At 46.6% G+C, this 27,620-nt stretch overlaps 2 protein-coding genes across 3 annotated transcripts in view; one reads left to right on the top strand and one right to left on the bottom strand.

Moving 5' to 3' along the window:
* TRAM2 (translocation associated membrane protein 2) overlaps positions 1-8,501 on the top strand; it is a 43,060-nt gene extending 34,559 nt beyond the window's left edge. The window contains exons 8-11 of the mRNA XM_083730711.1: positions 111-215; positions 1,139-1,282; positions 2,543-2,721; positions 3,719-8,501. Of these exons, the coding sequence (XP_083586837.1) occupies positions 111-215; positions 1,139-1,282; positions 2,543-2,721; positions 3,719-3,792 (502 nt within the window). The 3' untranslated portion in view covers positions 3,793-8,501. The remainder of the gene's footprint in view (positions 1-110; positions 216-1,138; positions 1,283-2,542; positions 2,722-3,718) is intronic.
* Positions 8,502-11,292: 2,791 nt separating this feature from the next.
* On the bottom strand, positions 11,293-26,277 carry EFHC1 (EF-hand domain containing 1). Of its 2 annotated transcripts, none has more exons than XM_083730339.1 (11): positions 25,873-26,277; positions 24,107-24,328; positions 21,811-22,098; positions 20,762-20,911; positions 19,513-19,705; positions 18,527-18,747; positions 17,011-17,151; positions 15,025-15,238; positions 14,248-14,395; positions 12,639-12,852; positions 11,293-11,475 (listed from the first exon to the last, which is right to left on the bottom strand). In XM_083730339.1, the coding sequence occupies exons 1-11, from the start codon at positions 25,903-25,905 to the stop codon at positions 11,404-11,406; spliced, it is 1,896 nt and encodes a 631-aa protein (XP_083586465.1). In that variant the 5' UTR covers positions 25,906-26,277; the 3' UTR covers positions 11,293-11,403. The 2 variants fall into 2 exon arrangements, with proteins under 2 accessions (XP_083586465.1, XP_083586464.1); XM_083730338.1 differs by having other exon boundaries at positions 26,055-26,185.
* Between the last annotated feature and the right edge of the window lie 1,343 nt (positions 26,278-27,620).

The following is a 27,620-nucleotide window of genomic DNA, read 5'->3' as shown; positions in this document are numbered from 1 at the left end:
CAATGCAGGAATCTTGATTCTTGGGGTAAAATGCTAGGGAGAGGGAAGAGGAGGCTCAAAAGGTGTTCATCCCTTCTGCCGCAATCACCCTTGTCCTTCCCTTTCTCCAGCCTCACACGCCTGGGACTCATCCTGTTGCTGCTGCAGTACGTAGCTGAATTCCTTTTCCATCTGGCTCGCCTGTTCTACTTCACAGATGAAAACAACGAGAAGCTGTAAGTGCTCTTCTTTGTGGGTGAAGCATGGCTTTCCTTTCAGCCTCTGAGGCTCACTAGCAAATGTCTGGGGAATTCTAAGACTAGATGCTCCTTTCCACTATCATCTCCTGTTATACTCTAGATGTGAATTGAAAGAAAGAAAGAAAGAAAGAAAGAAAGAAAGAAAGAAAGAAAGAAAGAAAGACTTTAAAATAATTGCTGAATAACTTCTACTGAGAAGGGACGCGGGTGGCGCTGTGGGTAAAAGCCTCAGTGCCTAGGACTTGCTGATCGAAAGGTCGGCGGTTCGAATCCCCGCGGTGGGGTGAGCTCCCATCTTTCGGTCCCAGCTCCTGCCCACCTAGCAGTTCGAAAGTACCTTTAAGTGCAAGTAGATAAATAGGTACCGCTTTATAGTGGGAAGGTAAACGGCGTTTCCGTGTGCTGCGCTGGTGCCGGCTCGCCAGAGCAGCTTCGTCACACTAGCCATGTGACCCGGAAGTGTCTCTGGACAGCGCTGGCCCCCGGCCTCTTAAGTGAGATGGGCGCACAACCCTAGAGTCGGACACGACTGGCCCGTACGGGCAGGGGTACCTTTACCTTTACCTTAACTTCTACTGACGGGACTCACTAGTTGAAGCACACCCAATAGGTGGCATTCAGCCCTATTCAGAGTAGACCCATTGAAATTAAGAGTGACTGCCATAGTTTTGTTAATTTCAATAGGTTACTCTGAATAGGACTTAGTTGACTACAGCTCAGTGTATTGTTTTGTGGGTGCACCACTTAAATAACCTGCAATTCATTTCTTCTGAAGTGCTACTACTGCCTCTTGACAGTCTTTGAAAGCTCCCGTACATTATTCAAAATGCCCACCTAAGAGGCATGGCAAGTATCCCCCTTTTGAAATGTCGAATATGTCTCCTGCTTAATTCCACAAGGTTTAATGCTTGGGCAGTGGTGTTCGTCGTTTCCCGGCTTTTCACCCTCACCCTATCTGTGCTGGTCATTGGCTTTGGGCTGGCTCGAGTGGAGAACCAGGCGTTTGACCCCGAGAAAGGAAACTTCAACACTTTACTTTTCAGGTAAGGCTCGGGCGCATTTTGTTTCTGGAAGGTGAGCAAAAGAAAGCCCAAGGGCAGGGATGCTGGATGAGTTCAGGGCTCCATCTATTTAGGCCTGGAGCAGAAGTAATGCATGGGAGCAGTACAGTTCCCTCCCAGTCAGTCCAGCTCCCATCTCTTTCCCATGGCATAACGTACAGGATTTGTGTCCTCCCTTTCCCCTGCGGGTTTTAAGTGTTAAATTGGCACCAGTGTTGACTGCAGTGGGCACCTGTTAGAAATCCTCCTTAACTATTATTGACTGTGCCTGTAGCCATAAGAGAGGTGCCATGGGTTTGTTTAGAATATACAGTGGTACCTTTGGTTGTGAACGGGATCCGTTCTGGAGGTCTGCCGTATCCCGAAGTTTTCGCTACCAGATGTGCTGCTTCTGCGCATGCGTTCATGGCGGTAGACGGCTTCTGCACATGCGTGAACAGCAAAACACTTGGGTTTGCCAGTAACGTAACCCAAAGTTTACATTACCCGAGGGTGATGTAATGCCTGAATGGGGTTCCAGTCTAGCTGAAGCTTCTGGTGTTATCAGGGTAAAGGTAAAAGGTAAAGTGACCCCTGACCGTTAGGTCCAGTTGTGAACGACTCTGGGGTTGTGGTGCTCATCTCACTTTACTGGCCGAGTGAGCCAGTGTACAACTTCTGGGTCATGTGGCCAGCATGACTAAGCCGCACCTGGCGAACCAGAGCAGTGCACAGAAACAGCATTTACCTTCCCGCTGGAGTGGTACCTATTTATCTACTTGCACTTTGACGTGCTTTTGAACTGCTAGGTTGGCAGGAGCAGGGAATGAACAACGGGAGCTCACCCCGTCGTGGGGATTCAAACCGCCGACCTTCTGATCGGCAAGCCCTAGGCTCTGTGGTTTAACCCACAGCGCCACCCCGCGTCCCTGTTGTTCTCGGGGTAAACAAGCACAAATAGCTTCTCTCTGGAAATGAGTCCTCCGAATGAAGCTGTCCACCATTATCTTCAAGATTTTTTTCACACACTGCCATGTGAGATCTGGCTGTGGATCAAAGCAAAATGCACATGCCCACCAGCCCAAGATGGGCAGTGGCAGAGTTGATAACCTAGGTGTGCCAGCCCTCAGTCTAGGTTTCCCCAGGGCTTTCGATACGGAAAGGCAGGTGTTTAAATGGGCAGCCTCTTTCACTCCCCGGGGCGCCCCTTTGAAGCAGGCCGGCTCCTTGCTCAGCCTGCCTTCCCTTGCTTGCTCCCCCCAGGATGTGCGTCCTGCTTCTGGTGTGCTTCTCACAGGCCTGGATGATGTGGCGCTTCATCCACTTTCAGCTGCGGCGCTGGCGGGAGTACTGGAATGAGCAGAGCGCTAGGAAAAAAGCCGCAGCGGCTGCGGCCGCCACCCATGGCAAGCAGCAGCTGAAGACCATCAAAAGGGAGTCGGGTGAGCATCCTGCTGGGGCATCACACCTGTGTCTGGTTTGAGCTCTGAGCGCTGTGTGCACTGCATCCCCTCCGAGAGGCGGCCTGCCTGGAAGCCTGCAGAGGGGCTTCCGCTCAGCGCAGGCAGTACTGAGCGAGAGGGAGCAGGGGCCCTACTTGGTGTGAGAGGCAGCTTGCGATGTGCCTTAGCTCTCGTGTGTAGCTGACTGTCTGGTCAAACCAATCCGTTTCTTAAAATATATATATTGTTCAGCTGGGAGGAAAAGATTAATTGGGCAGCAGATTGGAAAATATATATATTTAAAAATACTCATCAAGAACGAAAAGAAGCAGGAATAATAATAATAATAATAATAATAATAATAATAATAATAATAATAATAATAATTTATTATTTATACCCCCGCCCATGTGGCTGAGTTTTCCCAGCCACTCTGGGCAGCTTCCAATCAAGTGTTAAAAACAATACAGCATTAAATATTAAAAACTTTCCTAAACAGGACTGCCTTCAGCTGTCTTTTAAAGATAAGATAGCTGCTTATTTCCTTGACATCTGATGGGAGGGCATTCCACAGGGCGGGCTCCACTACCGAGAAGGCCCTCTGCCTGGTTCCCTGTAACCTCACTGTTCGCAATGAGGGAACCGCCAGAAGGCCCTTGGCGCTGGACCTCAGTGTCCGGGCTGAACGATGGGGGTGGAGACGCTCCTTCAGGTATACAGGACTGAAGCTGTTTACGGCTTTAAAGGTCAGCACCAACACTTTGAATTGTGCTCAGAAACGTACTGGGAGCCAGTGTACTTGTGGCTTCGGAAAACCTCGGGACAATGTGAACTGTCAGAGTTAGCTGAGGGGGTGGAGGGCACTGCCTTCACCCTAAAACTCTAGTACTAAATACAGCATTCCAGACTACATTCTTTGAGTCTTTAAAAGGCTTGTACAAGCACCAATTGAAGCCTTTTATTAAAATACCATTTTCTCCTTCTCCGCACACCTCAGGCTACCATGAAAATGGAGTGGTGAAAGCAGAAAATGGTACGTCGCCGCGGACCAAGAAAATCAAGTCTCCCTAGAGCCAAAGCACAGTCTTCAAGGAATCTTGGAGGAGGAAATGGAAAATGCGAGACTAAGGACTCTGGGAATAAGAAGCAGCTCCTTCCCTTGTGTCTTCACCAAGCCCGGTTTCAAACGGCTTGAATCAGCGTAACACCGAAAAGCTCTTTCCCCCTCTCTCTCTGCCTCCAGACAGTTTGCAGTAACCAAAAAGCCCCTCTCCATCCGCAGCGGGGCTTCGGAACACCAAACCCCTTCCTCAGCCAGTGTATTTTCTAATTGCTCATTTTAATCTGCTCTCCAATGTATTCTTGCTGCTTTTCCTGCACCCATAGATGTTTTTGTAAGCGATTATTCCTTGGAAACCCATTCCCTGACTTAGTATCACCCACCTCACTCTCGTGGTTTGGAGAGGTGGCATCTGTAGGACATGATTTGCTTCGTTGCCGGGACAATAGAACATTTGGGTAGTATGTGGAGGTTTGTCCCCTTCAGACAATGCACTCTTGCACAGCGAGTTTGTGGGAAATGTCATTGGAGGGGGAAATGGAGCAAACCTCTAAGGTCCCTTCTCTGCCTGCATTTCCTAATTCTGTTACATATCTAGTAATCTTAGCGGAACATTTAGAATGTGCCACTACTTTACAACATGATGGCAAAGTGCACAAACATAATTTAGTATGTATGTAACTTTTGGGTTGTGCTATGCCTATTTGCAGAGACTGAAATTTTAGCCAGTTGCATTCTGGAGAAGGGGACAGATGCGCGCAGTTTCTCTCCCATACTGCTTCCTCTTAGTCGAAAATAGAATTTACTACATTCTCCTGAAACACCAACAAATAGACCTGCTGGCCTGGCAGCTTGGTATGTGTCAGACACGCTTTGCATCTCGCCAGGCCTTGAGAATCATCCTCAGCCGACTGTGCCTTAGTCCAGGGAGAAGATTCACTGCTCACTGAAATAGCAGATCAGGGCAGACGTCTGTGGGTGCTCTGTGACCTCCTTACTTAGCAAGCGGACAGTTTCCTCGTGCCTTTGTTTCCTCTGCAGCAAGTTTCCTTCATGAAGTGTTGGTGTAATCTTTATGACTGGGTCTGTCATGTTCAAGTGGTCCACCCAAACCAACATAGGACAGCAATATTATTGCCTGTACAGTGTATTCAGTGCAAGTTTGCTCCAAAGTAAGCCTCTTGTTCTTCCCTAGCGAGTGTCTTTAGAATGGCAACCATAGCCTTCTGTTTTTCAGGCGTCCCCACCCCCCCTACTTTTTCACAAGTTTTGTCCAAGGGGATCTGAACCCATTTCCACTCTGGCTGCTCCTTGCAGCTCCCGAGAATGGTGTTCTTCTAAGGCTACATAGGTTTCTTCCACACAGATCGCTGCGCAGTTCCTAACCCTTAATAATACGTGGACGTGTTGTGAACGCGGTGAGAGGAAATCTCTCTCATGAGTGAAACTGCTTTCCATCTACTGTCATCTATTCTCAAAGCTGGTGGGGGGCACTCAGTGTACAGTCTACCTCGGGGGCCACCCTTTTCTAACTTGCTACACTTCCTCTTTTTGTTGAAGTGGAACTAACGGTGAGAAGCTTATTCTGGGAGAGGGAATGGGCCCTTCACCCAAGAAGAACTGACAGCTTCTTTGTACTGCTGCCCTTTTTGGTTTTCAGGGGACGGTATCCGCTGTCCTCCTTAGTGCAGTTGTGTCTGCCTCAGTCTCCAGGGTTTTGGGACTTGCCTTTGTCCCCAGTGCAACTGGATCACTTTGCACGTGTTTTAAGAACATAAGAGCATCTTACGCCCTATAGTCCTGTGGTCCATTGAGTCCAGCATTCCCAACCAAGTGCCCCTGGGCAGCCTACAAGCGGGACTGGAGCCCAGCTGCCGTTTCCAGCAAGTGCTACTTAGAAACCTCGTGCTTCAGACACTGGGTGCTTGAAGCGTCCGTTCTCCTGTGCCATAAATGGTGGTGGATGTTCCCCTGTGCCTTTCTCTGCTGCATTCTTGATCCCAACAGCATTTCCTTCCGATTTATGCATGCTAAGGAGGCTTCTGCAAAGGGTTGACACAGGCTAGGGAGTGGCAGCTTGTTCAGCAGCCCTTCACAGCGAGCGAGTGACTGGGTGGTTCTTCACGGCATTCAAGCCACCAGATGCCTGGTTTATTATTTTAAATATCCCCCCCCCCATGGGATCTTTTGTAGTAACTGGTGCAAGTTTCATTTCCAGCTTTCTATTTTTGTGCACACATTCTTATCCCGCAGTGTCCTTCAGTTGAGTCGGCGTAACTTTTAACCCACCAAGCTGTGTTTGTATCTCATGTTCCAGGACAGTAAAACAGAGGGGCAGCAAAGGCAGGGGCTTGGTTGAGCTTGCTTGGCCACCGGTTGCCCAGCCCTTGGGAACATTGCCGAGTATGAGGAGTTGAAACACTCTTGTTCCCTTGTTCTTTCACTGTTGGCGCTACTTGGGAGCGTAACTGGAGACGTCAGTTTCCCTTTCCTCCAAAACCTGGAATGTCCAGATTAGGGACATTCTGAGCCGAAGCCAAACTTACCCGCGTGTGCCTGTCGCTCCTTGTTGAGTCCCAAATATACCTCATCTGTATATTTTTTTGAATAGGAGTGAAGGGCGATGCTGGGTGGACGATGGTGCTATAAGCAGGTCAGGCGAAGTGGGCTGAGCCAACAGGACACAGCTGTGAAGGCAGCTCTCTGTTGGTTGAGCCTAATGGGAGCCAGGCCTGCCTTCCTTCTGCCCTCACCTTCCTTAGCATGGTTGGACACTGTTCCAAAGAGAGACACCACTGTTTTAAGTTGGGACCTCTCCTTACTTTGTTGTGCTAGACTCCAAGTTGCTGCAACACAACCCACCGTCACCAAATAGAGCTGGCTTGACTTTGCAGCAACCGGCGCCATATGTCTTCCAAGGCAGCTCAGAGGATCACTTTTAAAAGGTGCACAAAGCAGCCTGCACAACCTTGCTTCCTCCTGCGTAAAGTTGTCAAGCCACCGTGTAGCATATTGCAGAACAATACAAGTGCCTTACATTGCCACGTAGCCTTTTGTACCTTTCTTCTGTATGTCTCTCCATGTAGTGTGTCCCCCCCCGACATTTGTACACCAGTTTAGCTAGTCATAAAAGGGACAGCTTTTGCTGAACACATTGCCTCAATTTTCTATGCCTTTTTTTTTTACTATAGGTAGGTGTTCCTTAGTAAGTACCTTAATGGAAAGTGTCTCTGCTGTATTACAGCACAAGCCTCAGTACGCAAATATGTACTCTTAGTTCCACAGCAGACCAGATTCAGTTGCCTGCTTTTAATTCTAGACAACTAGCTTTCATTCTGAAACTTTATGCAGAAGCTGCAAGGAGTCTCGTTCGTTTTGTTCTTATGGTCCTTTTGTGACGACTGAGAACAGGACTAGGTGTTATGTATGGTTATGTTCTTTCGCGTGTATGTTTTTAATGCAGTTGCTCACTGAGGCTGCAGTTTGAAGCAGAAGCTGTGTGTGTAGGTTTCCTTAGCTCTGCCTTTTTGATAAAAAAAAAACCCCTGAAAAAGGGAAAGAAAAGGGTGCTTCTCAAAGTGGAGGCCAAGTCCCAACTCTCTCTCCCCTGCGTTGGTGGTCTGCTTCAGATTGCCATCTCAGCAGCTGCAGTGCATGTCTTTTTCAGAGCCCCCCACCCACCGAAGCATAATTAAACAACACCCCAAGTGCATTTTGACCTTGAGGGGTGCCTTCAGCTAGGAAAAGGCTATCCCACATAGCACTGAGCTCATAGCTACTTGGTTTAGTGTTAACACCCCTCCTTGTCCCGTGGTTTTCCTCCCAGGCTGGACAATAAATAGCTCACCTAGATTTGTGGTCCCCTGTGAGCGCTCTGGCTCTGGGAGGAGGAAATAGGGCAATCGTTTATCTAATGTGATGGTTTTTTTTATTATTACTTTTTGCCCAGGCGGGGAGTTATCCTTTGTTACCTGTTCTGGGTTGAGAGAGGTAACCTCACAGTCCTTTTCCTGCCCCTCATGTCCTAGGTAGTTCAGAGGTTGCGTAGCAAAATATTGCAGGTCTAACCACAAATGTTCCAAAGCTCAGTATATAGGTATTTTTACAGCAGGGCATTAAAATTTGTATTCTTTAAAATAGCTTAGGTTTTGCTTGTTTTTAAAGTGCCTATCTGGTAAAGCGGTTAGGAAAACAGAATTCCTTTTAACTCTTCTGCCCACACAATCCTTACGTGTTCTATAGGCGATTTTCGAACAAAAGGTAAATGCTATGTAAAACACATCATAGAGGTGGCAGATGGTCAGTTTCTACTACTACAGGTAAAAATCAGTTACCTCTATTCCTGATTTTGTGTCTTCCAGAAGTGTAGCCTTTATTATCCTGAGTGCACAACTACGTCAGAATTGTTGCAAAGTATACAACAGAATATGGTGTTGAATGTGTACCCGTTGTGGCGGGGTGTGTGTTAATATTATGGACCAAATTTAAGTCAGGAAGCTGAAATAAAATGCCTGTTCTTCCATATTTTACATTTCATCTTGATGGCTCTGGAGGGGTGGGAAGGAGAGGACAACTTTTTTCAGGAATTCCTTCTCAATTATTTTTTTCCCTTATACCATTGAAAACCTTAAAGTATGTATTAATTTTTGTTTTTGGAACAACTCTTATCAAAGCTATCTGTGACACAATATTTTCTGAAATAAAAAGGCATAGAAAGATATCAAGAACTCATGCGCGTGCATTCACCACTAACATGCGTTGGCTTGACATCAGTCACCTCAGCAAAAAGGTCTCCTTTGTTGTGAGGCCAGGCATGGAAAGTTCAGTCTGCAGTTTGTCTGACTAAGCTGGAGGTGCAGACTGGACATTTTGGGGAGGTTGGCTGTAGAAATGTCCTGGTTTAAGTCCTTGCTACCTCCCCAGACCCTTGCTTGAAATCCATGGGCTGAAACCAACAGGCTCTTTTAGCAGGAAAGTCCTCTGAGACAGAGGGACGCAGGTGGCGCTGTAGGTTAAACCACAGAGCCTAGGGCTTGCCGATCAGAAGGTTGGTGGTTCGAATCACCGTGACGGGGTGAGCTCCCGTTGCTCTGTCCCAGCTCCTGCCAACCTAGCAGTTCGAAAGCACACCTGCGCAAGTAGATAAATAGGTACCGCTCCGGCGGGAAGGTAAATGGCATTTCCGTGCGCTGCTCTGGTTCCCCAGAAGTGGCTTAGTCATGCTGGCCACATGACCCGGAAGCTGTACGCCGGGTCCCTCAGCCAATAAAGCGAGATGAGCACTGCAACCCCAGAGTTGGTCATGACTGGAACTAATGGTCAGGGGTCCCTTTACCTTACCTCTCAGACTCTTGCTTGAAATCCATAGGCTGAAACCAGCAGGCTCTTTTAGCAGGGAAGTCCTCTGAGACAGAGCTGCTGCCAAAGTAAGACTCTGCTACTTGAGACGAACAGTCACACTGTGTGTAAGGCAGCTCTTCAGATGGCCCACAGTTACACTACCCCAGTCTACAAAGGACGTTGATCTGTGGAGCTTTGAAACCTGGCTGGGTCTTGTAGATAAACCACCTCATAGGGCTAGGCTGACGATAAAATGGGGATAAGGAAAAGAGCCATTTATGCCACCTTGTGCTCCTTGGAGAAAGGGGAGGATATTAAATTGGTACTGCCCTTCACCACAAAGGCCCTAGGAGCACTCGGATGCAGTACTTTTTTTCTTTTAAAAAATGCTTAGGGCTACTCTCATCTTCCTAATCATATTTGTCAGGGAACTGCCACCAGAGCCAGAGGCGGAGGGAAGGCTCCAGAGGGATGCCGGAGAGGGTCCCAGTAGGGAGAGAGGCAGCCCATCTCCTGGGGAAGGAAATCAGCGTAACACCAGGGGAGAAGGGGGGCAGATGGGGGAATCAGCGAAGGGGCTCCAGGACTCCTCGCCGGAGACCAGCAGGGAGAGCACGGGTCCTCCGCTGCCCACACCCTCCCTGTGCAGAAGACTTCCGCGCAGGGAGAGTAGGAGGAGACTCGGCGTCAAAGAACTTCTTTGCTGGAAGAAGTTCAAGAAACGCCCACTGACGGATTCTGCGAGCGATTGAGGCAGCCACGGGCGAGTGGCTGTCTGGACAGAAAAGGTTCACTCAGGCAACCCAGCCAGGTGTGGCGACGATTTACGCACGAGCAACCCCTAGAACCATTACAATATTGAAATGCTGCCCCTCAATGAGGCCAAACTTAGGTTCACAAAATGTTTAGGGCTCTGCGTCCCCCTAGAAAAAAAGCAATGCTCAGATGTATTGTGGTTCATAGCAGGGCCAGAACCACCCATGTGACCCCAGACAGCGGAGGGGGGGAGGTGCCGATTCACCCTCTGCACACCCCAGTAGGCGACCAGTGGAGGAAGAGACTGCAAGGTGGTAGATAACCTGTTTTTCCTCTAGCGGCAAAATGTCCCAGGCAGCCCTGACCAGACCGCAGCTACAAATTACTTCACGTTTGAATAGTCTCCCCTTTGCACCCCCTTGCCAATCAAACAGCAAATGTGGGTCAGTACAGGGGGATGTTGCTGATCATCAGGCATGGGATCACTTCTGGTCACTGTCTCTTCGAGCTCCTGCCGTCAGGACGGAGATACAGGACGAAGAAGACAAGAACGAGCCGTCTTAAGAACAGCTTCTTCTCCAGAGCGATCTCGGCCCTGAATGGGAAGCCTGGACTTTGAAAGTCATCTAATCTTCCTTGCTGTATTATACTGTATTGTTTTAATTAGTGTTTTTATAGTTGTTTTGATTTTGTGTGGAGTGCCCTACCTGGGTGGATGGAGCAGCCAAGTAATTTCGTTGTCCCCGAGAGGGGGCAATGACAATAAAGATATTATTATTATTATTATTATTATTATTATTATTATTATTATTAAAAATCTAATTAGTCGTGGTAAGTGGCATAGTAAAGTAAAAGGGTTTATGACTTTCCGCATCTAGGTACAAAGGCCTCTCCCTACCCCCCCCCCCAAAAAATCTAATCTATCTATCATCTATCTATCTATCTATCTATCTATCTATCTATCTATCTATCTATCATCTATCTATCATCTATCTATCAATCTATCTATCAATCTATCAATCTATCATCTATCTATCTATCTATCTATCATCTATCTATCATCTATCTATCTATCTATCTATCTATCTATCTATCTATCTATCTATCTATCTATCATCTATCTATCTATCATCTATCTATCATCTATCTATCTATCTATCTATCTATCTATCATCTATCTATCTATCTATCATCTATCTATCTATCTATCTATCTATCTATCTATCTATCTATCTATCATCTATCTATCTATCTATCTATCATCTATCTATCTATCTAATCTATCTATCTAGTGTGATTATAATTTTGGGAGCTCTTTCTCAGAAGGTTTAAGGTATTCAACTGGAATGAGCGTGCAGTGATGTTCGTTTCTGCCAAGTTTGCAGGATGGAAGGGAAAAGAGACCAGAACAAGTACACAAGAATTAGCTCAGTTTAATCCATGTTGATGTATATGCAAAAGTGCTTCTTGCTGCTGCTGCTGCTGCTGCTGCTGCTGCTGCTGCTACTGCTTATACCTTTTGGTGTTCATCCCTCGAAAACTCTGAGAAAGTTGGGGTATCTGATCTGGTTTTCACCATGGGAACAAAGGGCGATCAGCTGGAAGAGAAAAGGAAGGAAAGTCAAGTAGCTGAAAAATCTGGTAATATTACCATTTCACTAGCAGGGGGCAGTTTGTAATGTATCTGATATTCAAGAACAAATGCGGCTCCACAGTGTTGAGAAACAGTTTGTCGCCAACAGGAACCCTGAAAAGAGGGGTCAGGCTAGTAGTGCAATTGCTTTGTATTCCGCCCCCCCCCCCAAATCACCACAAGTGAGGTCTGAAAAAACAGCACCTCCAAAAACCACTTAAATCCAAAGAGCTCACAACAATGTGGATACTGTAAAAAAGTGAGTGAGCCACAGAGGGCAATTCAAGAGAAAAGGGCTGCTGTGGAAGGAACCCATATCCAAAAAATCCCAAGGATCGCTACTTTTAATTTCCTAGGAGAAATTAGGGAAATGGCATCTGAGAAAACATGCAATACACCTCACCGAGTGAGGGACACCCTCTCCTAAATTTATGCCAATTCTAAATACTGCAGCTTGAATTGTCAACAGATCCAAGGCTAAGGACACTTCCAACATGGCAGCAAAGAGGAAGCTTTGTTCACTCATTATCTACTATTTATTTTAAAAATAAAAGTACAGTGGTACCCCGGGTTAAGAACTTCATTCGTTCTGGAGGTCCGTTCTTAACCTGAAACCGTTCTTAACCTGAAGCACCGCTTTAGCTAATGGGGCCTTCCGTTGCTGCCGCGCGATTTCTGTTCTCATCCTGAAGTGAAGTTCTTAACCCGAGGTACTATTTCTGGGTTAGCGGAGTCTGTAACCTGAAGCGTCTGTAACCCAAAGTACCACTGTAACCCAAAGGTCATGAATACTTTACTGTCACTGTTGATTTTGACTTGTTCCCAGACTCTTCACTGTTCACCAACAGTGAAGAGGAAACTAGCACTGTACCAGAAGTACATTACAAATTATTTTCAAGAAAGCAGTGCCACTATTTGCTCTTGTTTTATGATTCCATCGCGGCTGCTGACCACGTTGCCTGCCCTTGTCCTAATGTTGGTATACAATATGATGAAAACGGACTCGGATGTGAGTGCCACTGAATTCATGAGAATACGTGTGCACCAGACAAGCGGTCAGGTTAGTGCAAATCGCTGCCGTGGTTTTACTGGCAAAATTCAGATACAGTGACTATTCCTACTCCTCACCTTCTGGAAAAGGGGGTCATCGACAGGCACTTTGAATTGGTCACAGAGGGCACAGAACTCTTCTCTGCTGAGGAGCCCTGAGCCATCTTTGTCTTGTTGGAGGAACGCTGCCTGCATGTTGCTGTCTGGCAAGTAGTTATGTCTCCTCATGTGCTCCTGTATCTGCTCAGTCAGGGCTTCCAGCTCCTGCTTGTCAGGCTCATCTGAAGCTAACCTACAAGGGGGGGGGGGGGGGAGGAACGTCTTTCACGAGTTGGCAAGTACGCCTCCTGCGTTGTGCACGAGCCTGTCTGGCTTGGCTACCATGATCTCGAAAGGCTTATGTACAGATCATTAGGGCCGTCACCTTAAAGATGAACAGACTGGTTGTTCCTTATTCACCAGCCTGTTAGCGAAACTGATTTAAAATTAGATAAATTTGTATAGTGGCGAAACCTCAACAAAGACATTCAAATTACTATTTAATAAATAAAATCTGCCAGAAAGTCCCATCTTAAAAGGTTTGTTGTTGTTCTAACAGAAAAGCAGCACCATACTCCTAACTCACAGCCCCGCTGATTAATCTACTAAATTTTTAGTGAATCCACCTACAAGAGAAAATGATTAAGACTTGTGAATCGTAAACACTGCTGTGGCAAAATTTATCAGAATTCTGAGTAAGGTAGGAATTTCAGGTTCTATTTTGCAGCTAGACAAAGCTTTCTGTTTTCCCTGTTCTGGTTAAACTGCACAATTCCTAAAGTGGGAAGTTGCACATTTGACTAACAAGGGTACACCAAGAGTAGCCAACCGTTTCCTATATTGGTTCACTGAAAAAACTAGGACCAAATATTCTCATTTTCCTCCTAGATATTGTTTCTTTCCTCTCCAACTTCCAATAGGTGTCACAATTTAAGACAGCAGGTTGAGAATTGCTCCCCAGCAACAAATAGCACATAGCTGCCAACATTTCCCTTTTTTTAAGGGAAATTCCCTTATTCCGAATAGGATTCCTCGCAAGAAAAGGGAAAAGTTGACAGCTATGCAAATAGCACCCTGCATGTAAAAAAGGAAAACCCCTCACCATTAGGGTAGAAAGATTTAGCATGCACCCTTTAAGAGTCTTCAAAATAAGACATGCACACCCTGGAAATGTTTGAATGGACATGATTAGAATTGATGGGAAACTAACGTAAGCGTAAGAAGTGGAATGGACTCCCTCAGGGGTTGGACTGTTCTGTGATTCATTTTAAATGCCCTAGTGAATCAGGCAAAATGCCCACCTAGACTAGCACCCCAATTCCCACAGCAGCCAGTTGGATGCCTACAAGACGGGCCATGAATGAAAAAGCTCTCTCCCACTCTTACTCCCCAACAGCTAGTAAAATAAGAGTAGTATAGGCTCCCTGAGGATTTTCATGGTACTTCCATAGTGTCCGAGGGACTGCGCTACAATGATCCCCTCCCCGTGGTGATAATGTAAGACGGAGACCTTAGTCTGCACAATGCATATAATGGCCCTAGGATGAGCATGGATAGTGTCACACTAAGGAACGTGGAATGAAGCTTCCCAAGAAGAGTCTAATGATGTCTGGAGAAACGTTTGCATGGGTTTTCTTTACAAGCCCACCTCTTTACTGCCTCTGCTGCTGCCTGGCGAGGTGCGAAGTGATCCCTCATGGACTGCACAACTGCTGGTGGGAAACTCTCCAAATTGCCTTCCATATACTTCAGGACAAATGAATCGGCATCTATGATGATGAACCTGTGGCTGAACACTGGAATGAAAGAAAAGCCAGTGTTCACCATTAAGCACTAGCTGCACAGACGATCGAGCGCTTTCTTTGAAGAATAAGTGTCCAGAATAAGTGTCCAGGCAGTCTCCTTCGCTCTGCAAAGCGGCCAGAGCAAAACTCAGAACAGAACCTTCCATGCCTACAATCACCAGACAGCAGAGAATGGTGCCCGGTTCTACAGCTCTCTGGCGAGTCCTCTGCAGAGTTAAAACAAAGGACGGACTGGCAGCATTTTCTGCTTCCGTCTCAATTCCTTATTGCTTTGCTCTCCCTACAATGTAGAGGATAATGCAAAAGGGATCTGGAGGTCAGAGACCTTAAAGAACTCTGATTCCTCAGTAAAGGGTTCAGCAGTGCTTTAGCCAGCTTGTCAGTTCTGAGCTAGTTGGGTTTAAACATTGTGCCTCACAAATGCAAGGGAAATTGGACAAAACGTTTCTAAATGGTCTATTATGACTTCAAGCTTTATTATTCAACCGCATGCCAAGATATTGACCAGCACAATAGCAAAGGCAGACGACATTCTGGATAGCTAACAGAGAAAAAACCAGCAACATTGCTGTTTTCTACATAAGAGCATCCAATTTACTTACCTGCTGTTTTCTACTCACCTTCCACCATGGCTCCAATGGTGAAGTCAGCGGGCTCATAGTAAACAGGATAGTCTGTAGTGGACCCTGGCTTGCACACCCTGGTCTTGGCTAGGAATTTGCCTCCAATTCTCCCTGAATTGCGCATAGGTCGTTCATAGATGCTCATCATGTCGGTGGCGAGGCAATAGGAGAGCACAAAATGACGCTTACTGTCTTCAGGATTGGGCGATTCCTGCAGAGATTACATACAGAGATCACTGCACTGGGAGCAGCAACAGGCAGTGTGGTTGGGATGGCAACTCGCACCTGACCTCCCCCCAACTGTGCTGCCACCCCCACCCCATCCCATCTGTCTCTCCATCCTGGTATATAGCACAGCACCACCCCCCTGTTTGCTCCTGTCAGACAGGAAACAACTGAGCTGGCTAGAAATCTGATTCCAATAAGCTAGGAACTCAGAAATGCTCTTAAGAAAGCTCTGAAGCACTGGTTCCCAAACTTTTTTTGGCCATGCCCCACCTAGGTAAAGGGACCCCTGACCATCAGGTCCAGTCATGACCGACTTTGGGGTTGTGGCACTCATCTTGCTTTATTGGCCGAGGGAGCCGGCGTACAGCTTCCGGGTCATGTGGCCATCATGACTAAGCCGCTTCTGGCGAACCAGAGCAGCACACAGAAATGCCGTTTACCTTCCCGCCAGAGTGGTCCCTATTTATCTACTTGCACTTTGACGTGCTTTCGAACTGCTAGGTTGGCAGGAGCAGGGACCGAGCAACGGGAGCTCACCCCATCACGGGGATTCGAACCGCCAACCTTCTGATCAGCAAGTCCTAAGCTCTGTGGTTTAACCCACAGTGCCACCCGCATCATGCCCCCCCTTAAGCACCTCTAAAATCCTGATGCCCCCCTCCCCATGACATATAATTCTTATTATTCAAAAAGTTAACTCCTAGTCACGTGGAGGAAGCCTAAAACGCCATTCACTGTTAATAACTCATTCTTGAATTGCCCCCCTTAAAAATCAAATTGGCCCCTTGTGGGAACCATGGCTCTAAAGGACGTGGCAGGGCACATTTCTCACAGCCTGTTCCTGTGAAAAACAGGGTCACCATTTGTAAATTCAACCGCTGTCAACTATGCTGTTTGTTAACGGTCTGTAGTTCTGATGCTGGACTTTGCTGAGAAGGTTGAGGATGCAATGAGGAAAATGGGAGACATTACTAAGGCAATACAACAGGAATGTGTGCCACCTTCTATCACAGCCTCTGCTACTCTTTTCCTTCCTTCAATGCCTCCTCACTGTTATGCTGCAGATTAAAACTCCTCAGCACAGGGAATTTTGCTTTTTTGCCATTTAAAGCCAAGGCTTTAAATGCCATGTACATTGGTGAAGAAATAACATCACTAAACGGATACCCTGAGATGTTGAAAGCATCATGAAAAGGGTTAACATTAGGACTGCAAGCCCTAATGAGTAGATTGATCAATGGATGCTGCAATCCAAATGCCGTCTGCATCAAGACTGGGCAGCAGGGCGGATGTCCCTCCATTCAGCCCTGATTTTCAGCCAACATCGCTCTGCTGGCACCGACCTCCCTGTTCCACCTGCTGAAGGGATCCCTGTGTGTGGCACAGCATTCTAGCCTGGGCAGAGGTTGAGCTGGCTTCTGGTGTACTGGGTCCTGGGCCCAGGGCACTGCCCTCACTTGTTGGCATCAGGTCCAATCTGGGACAGATCACAGTGCCAGCTCCAGGCTGGCACAGTCACCTGCCTGTTCCCTTCTGCCCCAGCCAGCCAGCGAGCAGCAGCAGGCCAGGTGAAGCAGCGTCCTCGATGTCTCATTTAGGCTTCGCCCCTGCCTAGATACTCCTACTTTGGGAGTAATCTTCCATGCTACACAAAAATCCAACCATTTGGGGGTTTGAAAGATTGCCCTTAGAGATGAGAACACCCAGTCTCCAGAACCCATCCTTCCCTCCAGAAAGCACATCAGGACATCTCACCATCCTAACTGCATAGCGCAAGACTTTGCGGTCGTTCTCTAGCATCTTGAGAACGTTCTTCTTGGGCGCTTGAGGAATCAGACTGAAGCAGTTTTGGAGAGAGTCTTCAAGGAAACCAAAACCGTTGTATGGAGGGATTTCCTGCAGAGGAAAGAAGCCACACATAAAGAATTATAATGCAACGCTATGCAACTTTGTTCACAAGATCAGAGTGGACTTCATTCACTTTGCACCTTCTGTTGTATCACCATTATCTTCCATTACAGCAGAGATGAAGGGGGGGACAGTCCCCTGTCAATAGCCTCTGAGGCGTCCCAGCTAACTTCATCCCCAAGTTTCTGCTGATGTCAGATCTCTGGTGTTATGTCGGTTGGCAGATCATCCTTTGTAGAACTGATCGCTCCCTGTCTGTCTTGGAGAGCTGATTTGAGTTTTATTGAGGGGAGCTAATGACAGCGGATGATCTCCCAACAGCTGTCAGTCAGTATCCCATTTTTGGAATGAGATACTTATTAGAGGTGGCTGCCCTGCAACTTAACATGAAAATGCAGTTTGTCCAATTGAATTGGGGAGGGGGGGGTGAGGATGTCTCTCTGGCGTGCAGCCTTAGCAGAGCCCCTGTGAGGCTCCATCTTGAACCTACATATGGTTCAACATGGATGGGGGGAAGATGCATAATCATTTGGCTGCAGAGCTAATGCTAAGCTAACCACTAAAAAAAGGACCAGAGTGCTCTAGGAATGGTTGCTGTGGCTTGCCAAGACTCCATAAGCAGAGAGGTGTTTGCATATAATAATAATATTATTATTTATTTATTTATAATATATTATTATTATTATTATTATTTATAATATTATAATATTATAATATTATTATTATTATTGTTATTTATTTATAACCTGCCCATCTGGCTGAGTTTCCCCAGCCACTCTGGGTGGCTCCCAATCACATGTTAAAAACAATACAGCATTAAATATTAAAAAACTTCCCTAAACAGGGCTGCCTTCAGATGTCTTTTAAAAATAGGATAGCTGCTTATTTCCTTCACATCTGAAGGGAGGGTGTTCCACAGGGCGGGCGCCACTACCGAGAAGGCCCTCTGTCTGCTTCCCTGTAACCTCACTTCTTGCAATGAGGGAACCGTCAGAAGGCCCTCGGCACTAGATCTCAGTGTCCGGGCTGAACGATGGGGGTGGAGACGCTCCTTCGGGTATACAGGACCGAGGCTGTTTAGGGCTTTAAAGGTCAGCACCAACACTTTGAATCGTGCTCGGAAACGTACTAGGAGCCAATGCAGATCTCTCAGGACCGGTGTTATGTGGTCCCGGCGGCCACTCCCAGTCCCCAGTCCAGCTGCCGCATTCTGGATTAATTGCAGTTTCCGGGTCACCTTCAAAGGTAGCCCCTTACTCAGTTGAGTTTCCTTGCAAGGAAGCAGGGTAGGGCCTGGAGCCTTAGCCGTGAGTCAAACACTGATCGCTCTTCCATCTTCCCCCTTCCTGCTCCCCGCCATTACCTGCTTGATTTCCTCCGGAGGCGGCTTCCTTACATCGACTGGATGGAAGTCAGTGATGCCAAACTTATCCTGATAAAACTGCCGCGTGAACTCATCACAATCATAGATGAAAAAAGAGCGCCCAAGGAGGGTAGTGGATTTGCCTACGGCAAAATCTTTAGCCGTGAACCATTCCAGGACCTCCTGATCAGAGATCTCCAGCACACAAGTTGGGAAGGGTCCTAGCGGAAGAAAGAGGGTTAGATGTGTCCTGCCTCCGATTACTCCTAAGGAAGGAGAGTATTCGGCTGTCGAAAGAAGTACAAACTATCTCCGGGGACAAACAGTTGCAATGACGCCTGTACTCAGCAATTTAAATGGGACAAGCAATTTTAAATTGATCAGAACCGATCATGCTTAGACTCTGGAAGTAATTTCCAAAGGATCTCAGAATGTATCATCAGGCAATATTTAGCAAACTAAAGAAAATGCAGCAAGCATCCTTCAGAAAGACAAGAGTACATTTAGGACTTTAGACACCAATGTGATTAGAATGGGGTATTTAACTGGTATGGCAGATAATTTTGTTTTAACCCCATCGCATGCTAGAAGACCTGTTTAATTCTACCACATCTGTCTGAAAAAGGGCCCTCTACCAGCCTCATCCTGGCTACTGCCTGCCATAGATCAAGCTTCCACTTTCCCATATTAATGCCTCCAGGGCTTCTTTTCCAGCCGGAGTTAACCAGAGCTCAGCTCCAGCACCAATCAGGTGGGTGCCATTGCCATTCTAAGAGAGGGAGAAGGGAGAAGTTCATGGAGAGTTCCGGCACCTCCTTTTCTAGAAAAATAGCACTGAATGCGTTCCTGGTATACAAAATGTTAACGGGATTCACACTGCACCCAAATACTCTTGCTTGCACACATACCTTCTGCACACCAATTTTTCCAGTTAGGTATTCCTTTTACACATGAACCCTAAAAGGTAAAGCACAGGTGCCCTTTACCTTTCTTCTCTGCAAGCTTTTTGGGCAGGTGCTGGCGCCTTATCAGCACAGGGAAAGGGTCTCTGCCGTCATTCCGCTCATGCACCTCCCGGACCTCCACTGTGTCGTCTGCCAAGTAGTAGTGGATGATGAAACGCCGGTTCTCACCAAACATGCTCTCGGTATCATCCCACATGGCATAGAAGCGAAGGACCTGTAAAGAACAGGAGGGGCCAGAACTCAGGGTTAGAGAGAACAGACTTTGCCCAGCCCCACTGAATCTCAGCCTCCCCTGAAAAAGGCCCTAAGAAAAAGATGCAATCAGAGGAGGCAGTCTTAGATGATGACGATGATGATGATGAAGAAGAATTTATTTGTACCCCACCTTTTCCCCTGATGGGGCTCAAAGGCAGCTTACAGATAAAAAACCAAGTATTGCTAAACCAAGTATTGCTAAAAGCACAGGGAAAACAACAAATAAAACACAATTAAACATTAATAGAATTAAAACTACATGCATATAAAAATCTGTTTAAAACATGCTGAATTGGATTTAGATGGTCTGACTTAGTACAAGGCAGCTGTGTAAATCATATGAGAATGCCAGTTATAAGCCCAAGTTCTAAATAAAGGAAGGGAGAGAGGGAGGAAGGAGGAAGGAAGGAAGGAAGGAAGGAAGGAAGGAAGGAAGGAAGGAAGGAAGGAAGGAAGAAGCAGAGTCTCTGTTTCATACAGGCACATTATTATAATTATAATTATTATTCAGACTGCCTTTTTAGTGTTTAATCTCCTGTTTTAATTGTTCTGTTTACTTGCATGTTTTGTTGATTGCTATTTTCTTGATTTTATCATAGGGGGCTAGTTTGCTGCTTTGAATTTACGGTGTATTATTATTACTAGTAGTAGTAGTAGTAGTAGAAGAAGAAGAGTTATTTGATATCCCGCTTTATCACTACCTGAAGGAGTCTCAAAGCGGCTCACATTCTCCTTTCCCTTCCTCCCCCACAACAAACACTCTGTGAGGTGAGTGGGGCTGAGAGACTTCAGAGAAGTGTGACTGGCCCAAGGTCACCCAGCAGCTGCATGTGGAGGAGTGGGGAAGCGAACCCGATTCACCAGATTACGAGTCCACCACTCTTAACCACTACACCACACTGGCTCTCACCACACTACTACCACTAGTAGTAGTAGTAGTATTAATCATCATCATTGTCATTGTATAGAAAGGTGTGTTAGAAAGAATCTGAAATAGAACAAATCAGAGACTCACCTTCTTGTCAAAGGCCAAAAACTGCTTAAGTTGGTCGAAATCTGAGGGTGTGACATATGTGCGCAGAGGCATCTTACGCAGCTCTGTGTAAGGGTCAAAAATCATTCTCTCTGGAGGGTTCAGTTCTATTCCCTGGCTCTCCAGAAAAGTCTAGGAAAAGACAGCCATCTCATTAATACCGGGCTGAAGACAGCAAGGAACTGCAGAACAGCAAAGGGGCTTCGATTTACAAAATCTCCATCCAAGAGGCAGTTTAATCCAAGACAAGGAACTCATGGGTCACTTAATATCAGCAGCCAGAAACATCATGACTAGACACTGGAAAGACGTATCAGGAGTGAACACAGACAGACCACTGGTATCAAAATGTATGGGGAAGTTGACCAACAAACTTAAACTAGCACAGGGACAAACAAAGGAGGATGCCTTCGCCCCGGTGTGGTTCTTGTTCATCACACAGCACAACACAACAGCATACAAATCAATGTGGCTTAACTGATCCAACAACCTGTCTCCCCAAACACATACAAACAAACCACATTGAAATCAGCAGAACACAACCTACCAAGCTCAGGAACCCCAATCTATCAGAATATCGACAAAAAATAAAAATATATATAAACAAGGACCTACCCATAGGATGCTGACCCAACCCCCTACCACAGCCATGGCCAAACTTGGCCCTCCAGCTGTTTTGGGACAGGACCAGTGGTCAGGGATGATGGGAATTGTAGTCCCAAAACAGCTGGAGGGCCAAGTTTGGCCTTGCCTGCCCTACCACTGACACTAGGCAACAGAACGAAAGAACAATACAATCCCCACCTGTCGCCCCCCCTCATTTCCCCCCAACTGCAAGATGTCTATGACAAAAGTGTCTCCCTAAATGTAAATGAACTGTGAAAAAGAATCTATGAATTGAAAGGGGAGACAAAAGATGTACGTTTCCCTGTCTATCTGTTTTGTAACAAGTCTATTGCAATACTGCAATTGACTCATTTCCTACTTTCCCCCCAGTCAGTTCTGGAAATGAGCAGCCCGGGTGCCAGTACCTGGGTGAAGGCATCACAATCAACGATCCGGAAGGTCTTGCCATAGATAGTGATGTTGATTCCTCTGTTCAGGTCTTTCCAATGATAATGGTCCCCACGATCGTTCTTGGGCAGACGTTGGCGTTTGATGAACTTGCCCTGGGGAATCCCAGAGTTTTCCACAATGGGCTCCATGACAGACATGCTGTCGTCTTCCAGGTAATAATAAATGCCCACTTGGCGGATGCGGAAGTGCTCTTCTGTAGATATGGGGACATCTTCCTGAAAGTAACCGTCAAACTTCAGCACCTGCGGGGAAAAGAGCCCCGTGAGACACAAGGCATTTATTTCATGGTAAAATCGCAGGAGAAACCCTTGCAGAAGAATGTGTCGTTTTAGGAGGTGAAACTTAATTTTTGCAAATTTCTTTAGTGAAGGTTCTTAAAAGTATATTTTTGAGTGTGCTATTATTTTTGTGCTTGGACAACATTTAGCTTGGTAAGTCTACATTTGATGGAGAAGCACATAAACTGCTTTGGGAAAACCAAAGAATTTAAATTTTAGCTTCTCAGAATATCAGATAATAAGTAATAATATTAATATATAATATAACTGCAAATACTTGGCAATCTTTTTTAAGAAGAAAAATATTGAAACTTTTCAGCATACAATACAATAAAAAACAAACTAATCTAGATAAAAAGAAAACAACCGAAAACGAAAAGGAAAAGGGGGAAGGCAAAGCTCTCTATCAGAGGTAGATCTTAACCCTTGTCTCACACAAAAGAAAGCGGAACATCCAAGCTCTTATACATGATATAACTGCAAGTATTTGGCACTTACTTCTATGCAGTTTTGCACACATTTTATTTAAACTAAATTATTTTACAAAACATATTAATGTAACCAAAACATCTTTTGGATTCCCAAGTCATGGTACAACTATTTTAGCAACCGTCGTTTTCTGGAATTTGAAAGCTGAAAAATTCAGCACGCCCTTCTCTTGTAGGGAGCGGATCCCATGAGAGCGGGAGCACATGGGGACATGCAAAACCCAGGAGATATAAAAGGATATGGCGTCTCAGGAAATAGGAGGAAAGCTCCATCCAACATGAAACCAATGGCAGCAACTAGCTGTCCAATGGTCTCCATTCCCTTTAGTCCTATGAAAATAGGTCAGGTGGGCCTAAGATGTGACCCTGGGGTAAAAATGTCTTTTGACCAACAGGAATTTGGAGGGGGGAAAACAGGAACTTTCTTTCCTCAGCACAGGTGATTATGGAGAATGAGCTTGTTTGGTGTGCAATTAAAGGGTATACTGAATTAATTATATTGTTTATATTGATATGCGCTGCCTTAACGTTTAAAGAAAGGTTGTCTATAAGAGTAGAAATGTTTTAATAAATTAACTGCTAGATACCAATGATAAACAGCTAATCAGTCCTTAATTGTTGCTGAAAAGGCATGCCTGTACTTTCATATTATTACCTGATTTGTTTTAGAAAAGCTGCCAGTGGTTTGTTCAGACAACACCTAATACTATGGACTATCCCAATTTGCATTCTACCTGGATATAGTTCAAAAATTAGTACCTCAGAAAACAGGTACTGATTTTCTCATAAAAGCATATAATTTTATTATCTGCATGGTGTGAAGAAAACCACATTTTCTCCCCAGCTGTTTTTTTTGTTCTGTGGAGGTTAATCCCAGACTTAAGCTAACTACACACCATAGATTTAAAGCACTTGATTTCTCCAAATAAGCCTGGGAACTGCGGTTTACCCCGCACAGAGCTGAATTTCCCAGCAGCCATTAAAAAATACAATTTCTGGGATACTTTTGGGGGGCATCACATGCTTTAAATGCATGGAGTCCTCATGAGAGAGAAAAAACAGCTGGGAAGAGGCGATTGGGGAAGGAAACATGGGCAGAAAGAACTTGCCCTTAGTAAACTTTAAATTGTCCTCCTCCGCTGGACTGGGATTCAGCTGTGACTCAGTTCTGACACAAAACTCTGACACCTGCACAGCACAGTTCTGAAAACAGAAACATGAATATGCTCATCAGTTCTCTTGCCATCATTAATCTCTTCCAACTATTTGGACTGGCAGCCTTCTAGCTTCTAGGAGAACTCTTAGGACACTGAAACAGCATGGTTTCTAAGCAAATAATTTCTTTTTCTAGCCAGGCTTTGGTTGTCTTTTGCCAAAGACATATTTGAAAATAATGTTTTCTAAAATCAATCATTCCCTGAGCTTCCCAATAGACACTTTTCCAGGACTGGGCATTTCTGAAATGAGATGTTTTTGAACAGTACCTTTTTGTCAAAAGCCACATGGGCTGGGATGAAGTCTGAAGGTGGGGCTTGCTTGGCTTGGCCGTAGGTCAAAGTGGGTCTCTTGTTGGCCAGTTCATCCAGTTCAGCTGGGGACAACTGGTTGACATGCAGCCGTTGGCCACCAATCCCTGCGGTTGGAAGCCGCTTAAACGCAAAGCCATTCTTGTAACCCAAAGTCTGAGAGCGGTGAAAGGCAGTTTTCTAAGGGAAGAAAGAAAACCAAGAGTCAGTTGCAGGACAGATCACTGTCATTGCTGAGCAAAGGTGCATAATGTACAGTGGCTGGGGGCGGGAACAGTGGCAGTGGCGTAGCGTGGGTTGTCAGCACCCGGGGCAAGGCAAGTAATTTGCACCCCCTAACCCGTGGATTTGCGCCCCCTAACCCTAACCCCCAGATGTTGCGCCCGGTGCGGCCGGACCTCCCTGCACCCCCCACGCTACGCCACTGGGCGGGAACACCCTGCGTAGTGGGATAGGGTCAGAGCACACGCCGTGATCCTTGGAATGAAATTGTGGGAGTTGCATGAGTTCTCAGCTGTGAAATGTTGGCAGCCAGGCAGCCGGGAGACAGGGGGGAAAGATTTTGCGCCTCAAAAATGCCAGGCAGACCTGCTGGATGCCTTTAGAAGTGGCTTATTTATAAGAGATGCCTCTGAACGCTCTAGTAAAGGTTGATTGGGATCCATTCCAGGGATATGGAGTTGTCCCTAAGGCATGCCACTATCCCAAACACAAACACAATCCTCTCCCTCTCAAACTTTAAATCGCTTCAACCTCCTTCTTCCACAATCTGAATGGCACCCCCTGTCCCAATAGGTGGCTTCCTCTACTACTTATATATTTTTTATTTATTCAATTTGTTAGTCACTTTATCTTGCCTAAGGCAACCCAGAGCGGATTGCAAACAAACAACCTTCGCACACAGATACATTCATGACCAGTGGAAGAGAGGGAAATACAATACAAACACACTTTTGGGTTTTCTGGTCAGGGATCCATGGGGAGGGTGGATGTTTCTGAAGAGGCCTGGATATCTGGCTTTGCATAGAGGAGAGGGGAGACGGTGGAATATGCAGAGGGTTGGATGCCCTGTTCCAGGGATGGTGGAGAACTTGGTTCAAATCCCCGCAATGGGGTGAGCTCCTGTTCCTCGGTTCCTGCTCCTGCCAACCTAGCAGTTTGAAAGCACATCAAGTGGAAGTAGATAAATAGGTACCGCTTCGGCGGGAAGGTAAATGGCGTTTCCGTGCACTGCTCTGGTTCGCCAGAAGCGGCTTAGTCCTGCTGGCCACATGACCCGGAAGTTGTACGCCAGCTCCCTTGGCCAATAAAGCGAGATGAGCGCCGCAACCCCAGAGTCGGCCACGACTGGACCTGATGGTCAGGGGTCCCTTTACCTTTAGGCCCATAAATTACCATATAGCATATACAGTCATACCTTGGGTTGAAGTAGCTTCGGGATGAATATTTTCGGGTTGCGCTCCGCGGTGACCCAAAAGTAACGGAGCACGTTACTTGCGGGTTTCGCCGCTCGCGCATGCGCTCAAAACGATGTCACGTGCATGCACAGAAGCGGCAAAACGGAACCGCACATGCGCAGACGCGTCTTACGTTTACTTCAGGATGCGACCGGGGCTCCGGAATGGCTCCTGTTCGTATCCAGAGGTACCACCGTATTCAACACAGAAAACAGGGACACTTGGTTGCTGACAAAGGACAGCTGGACACATAAAGAACCCCATTACCTCCAGTAGCTTAGGGCCCCATCCAACCTCCATCCGGCCCCGGGGCCAGGCATTCAGCCCCCCCGCTCCCCGCAAAGACCCTCCTCCCGCCGGGGGAGCGGGGCGCAGGCAGTGGCGCTTTCTCCGCCCCGCGTCCCGGGGAAGGAGCGCGGCTCCGGGGCCGGCGGGGCGCCTGTGCTCACCGTGGGGTCCCGGAAGGACGAGCCCGGCAGGAGGGGCAGCCCTTGCACCGGCTGCGAGCTCATGGCGCCGAGCCTCGGCGGCCAGGCGGCTCCCTTCCCCGTTCGCAGCCGGGCAACGCGCGCGTTTCCTCGGCGACCGGTGACGCGCCGAGATGGAGCGCCCCTCCTTGCGCGCGCTTTGCGCAGCCGCTCCTCCTTCGGCTGCTTCCCGCTCCCTCCCAGCAAAAAAGTCGTGCGCTTCTTGCATTTCCTCGAATCGTAGCTGCCCCCCTCCAATATGCTGGGGCAGGGGGGGCACAGAAGAGACCTCGACTCCAAGGAGCTGGCACCAATGCTTACAGTGTAATTTTAGCATCGTGCCAGGTGCTTCTATACTTAGGGCCGGATAGCACAATACTGGATTAAGTGCATTTCTTTAAAAAATGACTCTGAACTTTTTGTAGATGAAGTTTGAAAGTGGCATGGCATTGTTAGTGAAACGCCCCCACCCCTCCCTAATTTGCAAGGAAAAGAGACAAGACACTTGTCAATTTTGACAATTTTCCACAAAATTTCTAACAAAATTTTTGACAAATCTTTTGACAAAATTTCTGACAAATTTTTTGACAAAATTTTGACAATTTTGACACTTGTCAAAAACCAATGCAATTCTGGGCTGCATCAATAGGAGTATAGCATCTATATCAAGGGAAGTAATAGTGCCACTGTATTCTGCTCTGGTCAGACCTCACTGTGTCCAGTTCTGGGCACCACAGTTCAAGAAGGACACTGACAAACTGGAACGTGTCCAGAGGAGGGCAACCAAAGTGGTCAAAGGCCTGGAAACGATGCCTTATGAGGAACGGCTAAGGGAGCTGGGCATGTTTGGCCTGGAGAAGAGGAGGTTAAGGGGTGATATGATAGCCATGTTCAAATATATAAAAGGATGTCACATAGAGGAGGGAGAAAGGTTGTTTTCTGCTGCTCCAGAGAAGCGGACACGGAGCAATGGTTCCAAACTACAAGAAAGAAGATTCCACCTAAACATTAGGAAGAACTTCCTGACAGTAAGAGCTGTTCGACAGTGGAATTTGCTGCCAAGGAGCGTGGTGGAGTCTCCTTCTTTGGAGGTCTTCAAGCAGAGGCTTGACAACCATATGTCAGGAGTGCTCTGATGGTGTTTCCTGCTTGGCAGGGGGTTGGACTCCATGGCCCTTGTGGTCTCTTCCAACTCTATGATTCTATGATTCTATTCTATACTTTCCATGGAAAGTGAAATTGCTTCCATGACAATTCTCACCGTTTTGCCAGAGTTCTTTGCTGCTTCCCCACCAACCACCACCCCATGGAACAATTTCTCCCATAAGTTCCTCTAAGAGTCTTCTCTTTTCTTTCAGATTCAGTGACAAAATACACAGCTGACTGGAATACTTATTTTAAATTTCTCAACTTTTATTCTTGATTCCCTTCAACATTTGTTAATACAGTATAAATGTGCAAATGTTCCGGACAATACAGACTTCAGGAGATAAACAAGGAGAAGTCATTTGTGCAGTATCAAAACTAACACCCCTTGGTTGAAAAAAG

The sequence above is a fragment of the Podarcis gaigeae genome (genome assembly GCF_964106915.1).
Source record: "Podarcis gaigeae genome assembly, chromosome: 3".
In the NCBI taxonomy this organism is placed as follows: domain Eukaryota; kingdom Metazoa; phylum Chordata; class Lepidosauria; order Squamata; family Lacertidae; genus Podarcis; species Podarcis gaigeae.
The sequence above is the reverse complement of the archived record's forward strand: the minus strand, read 5'-3'. Positions and strand labels throughout refer to the sequence as shown.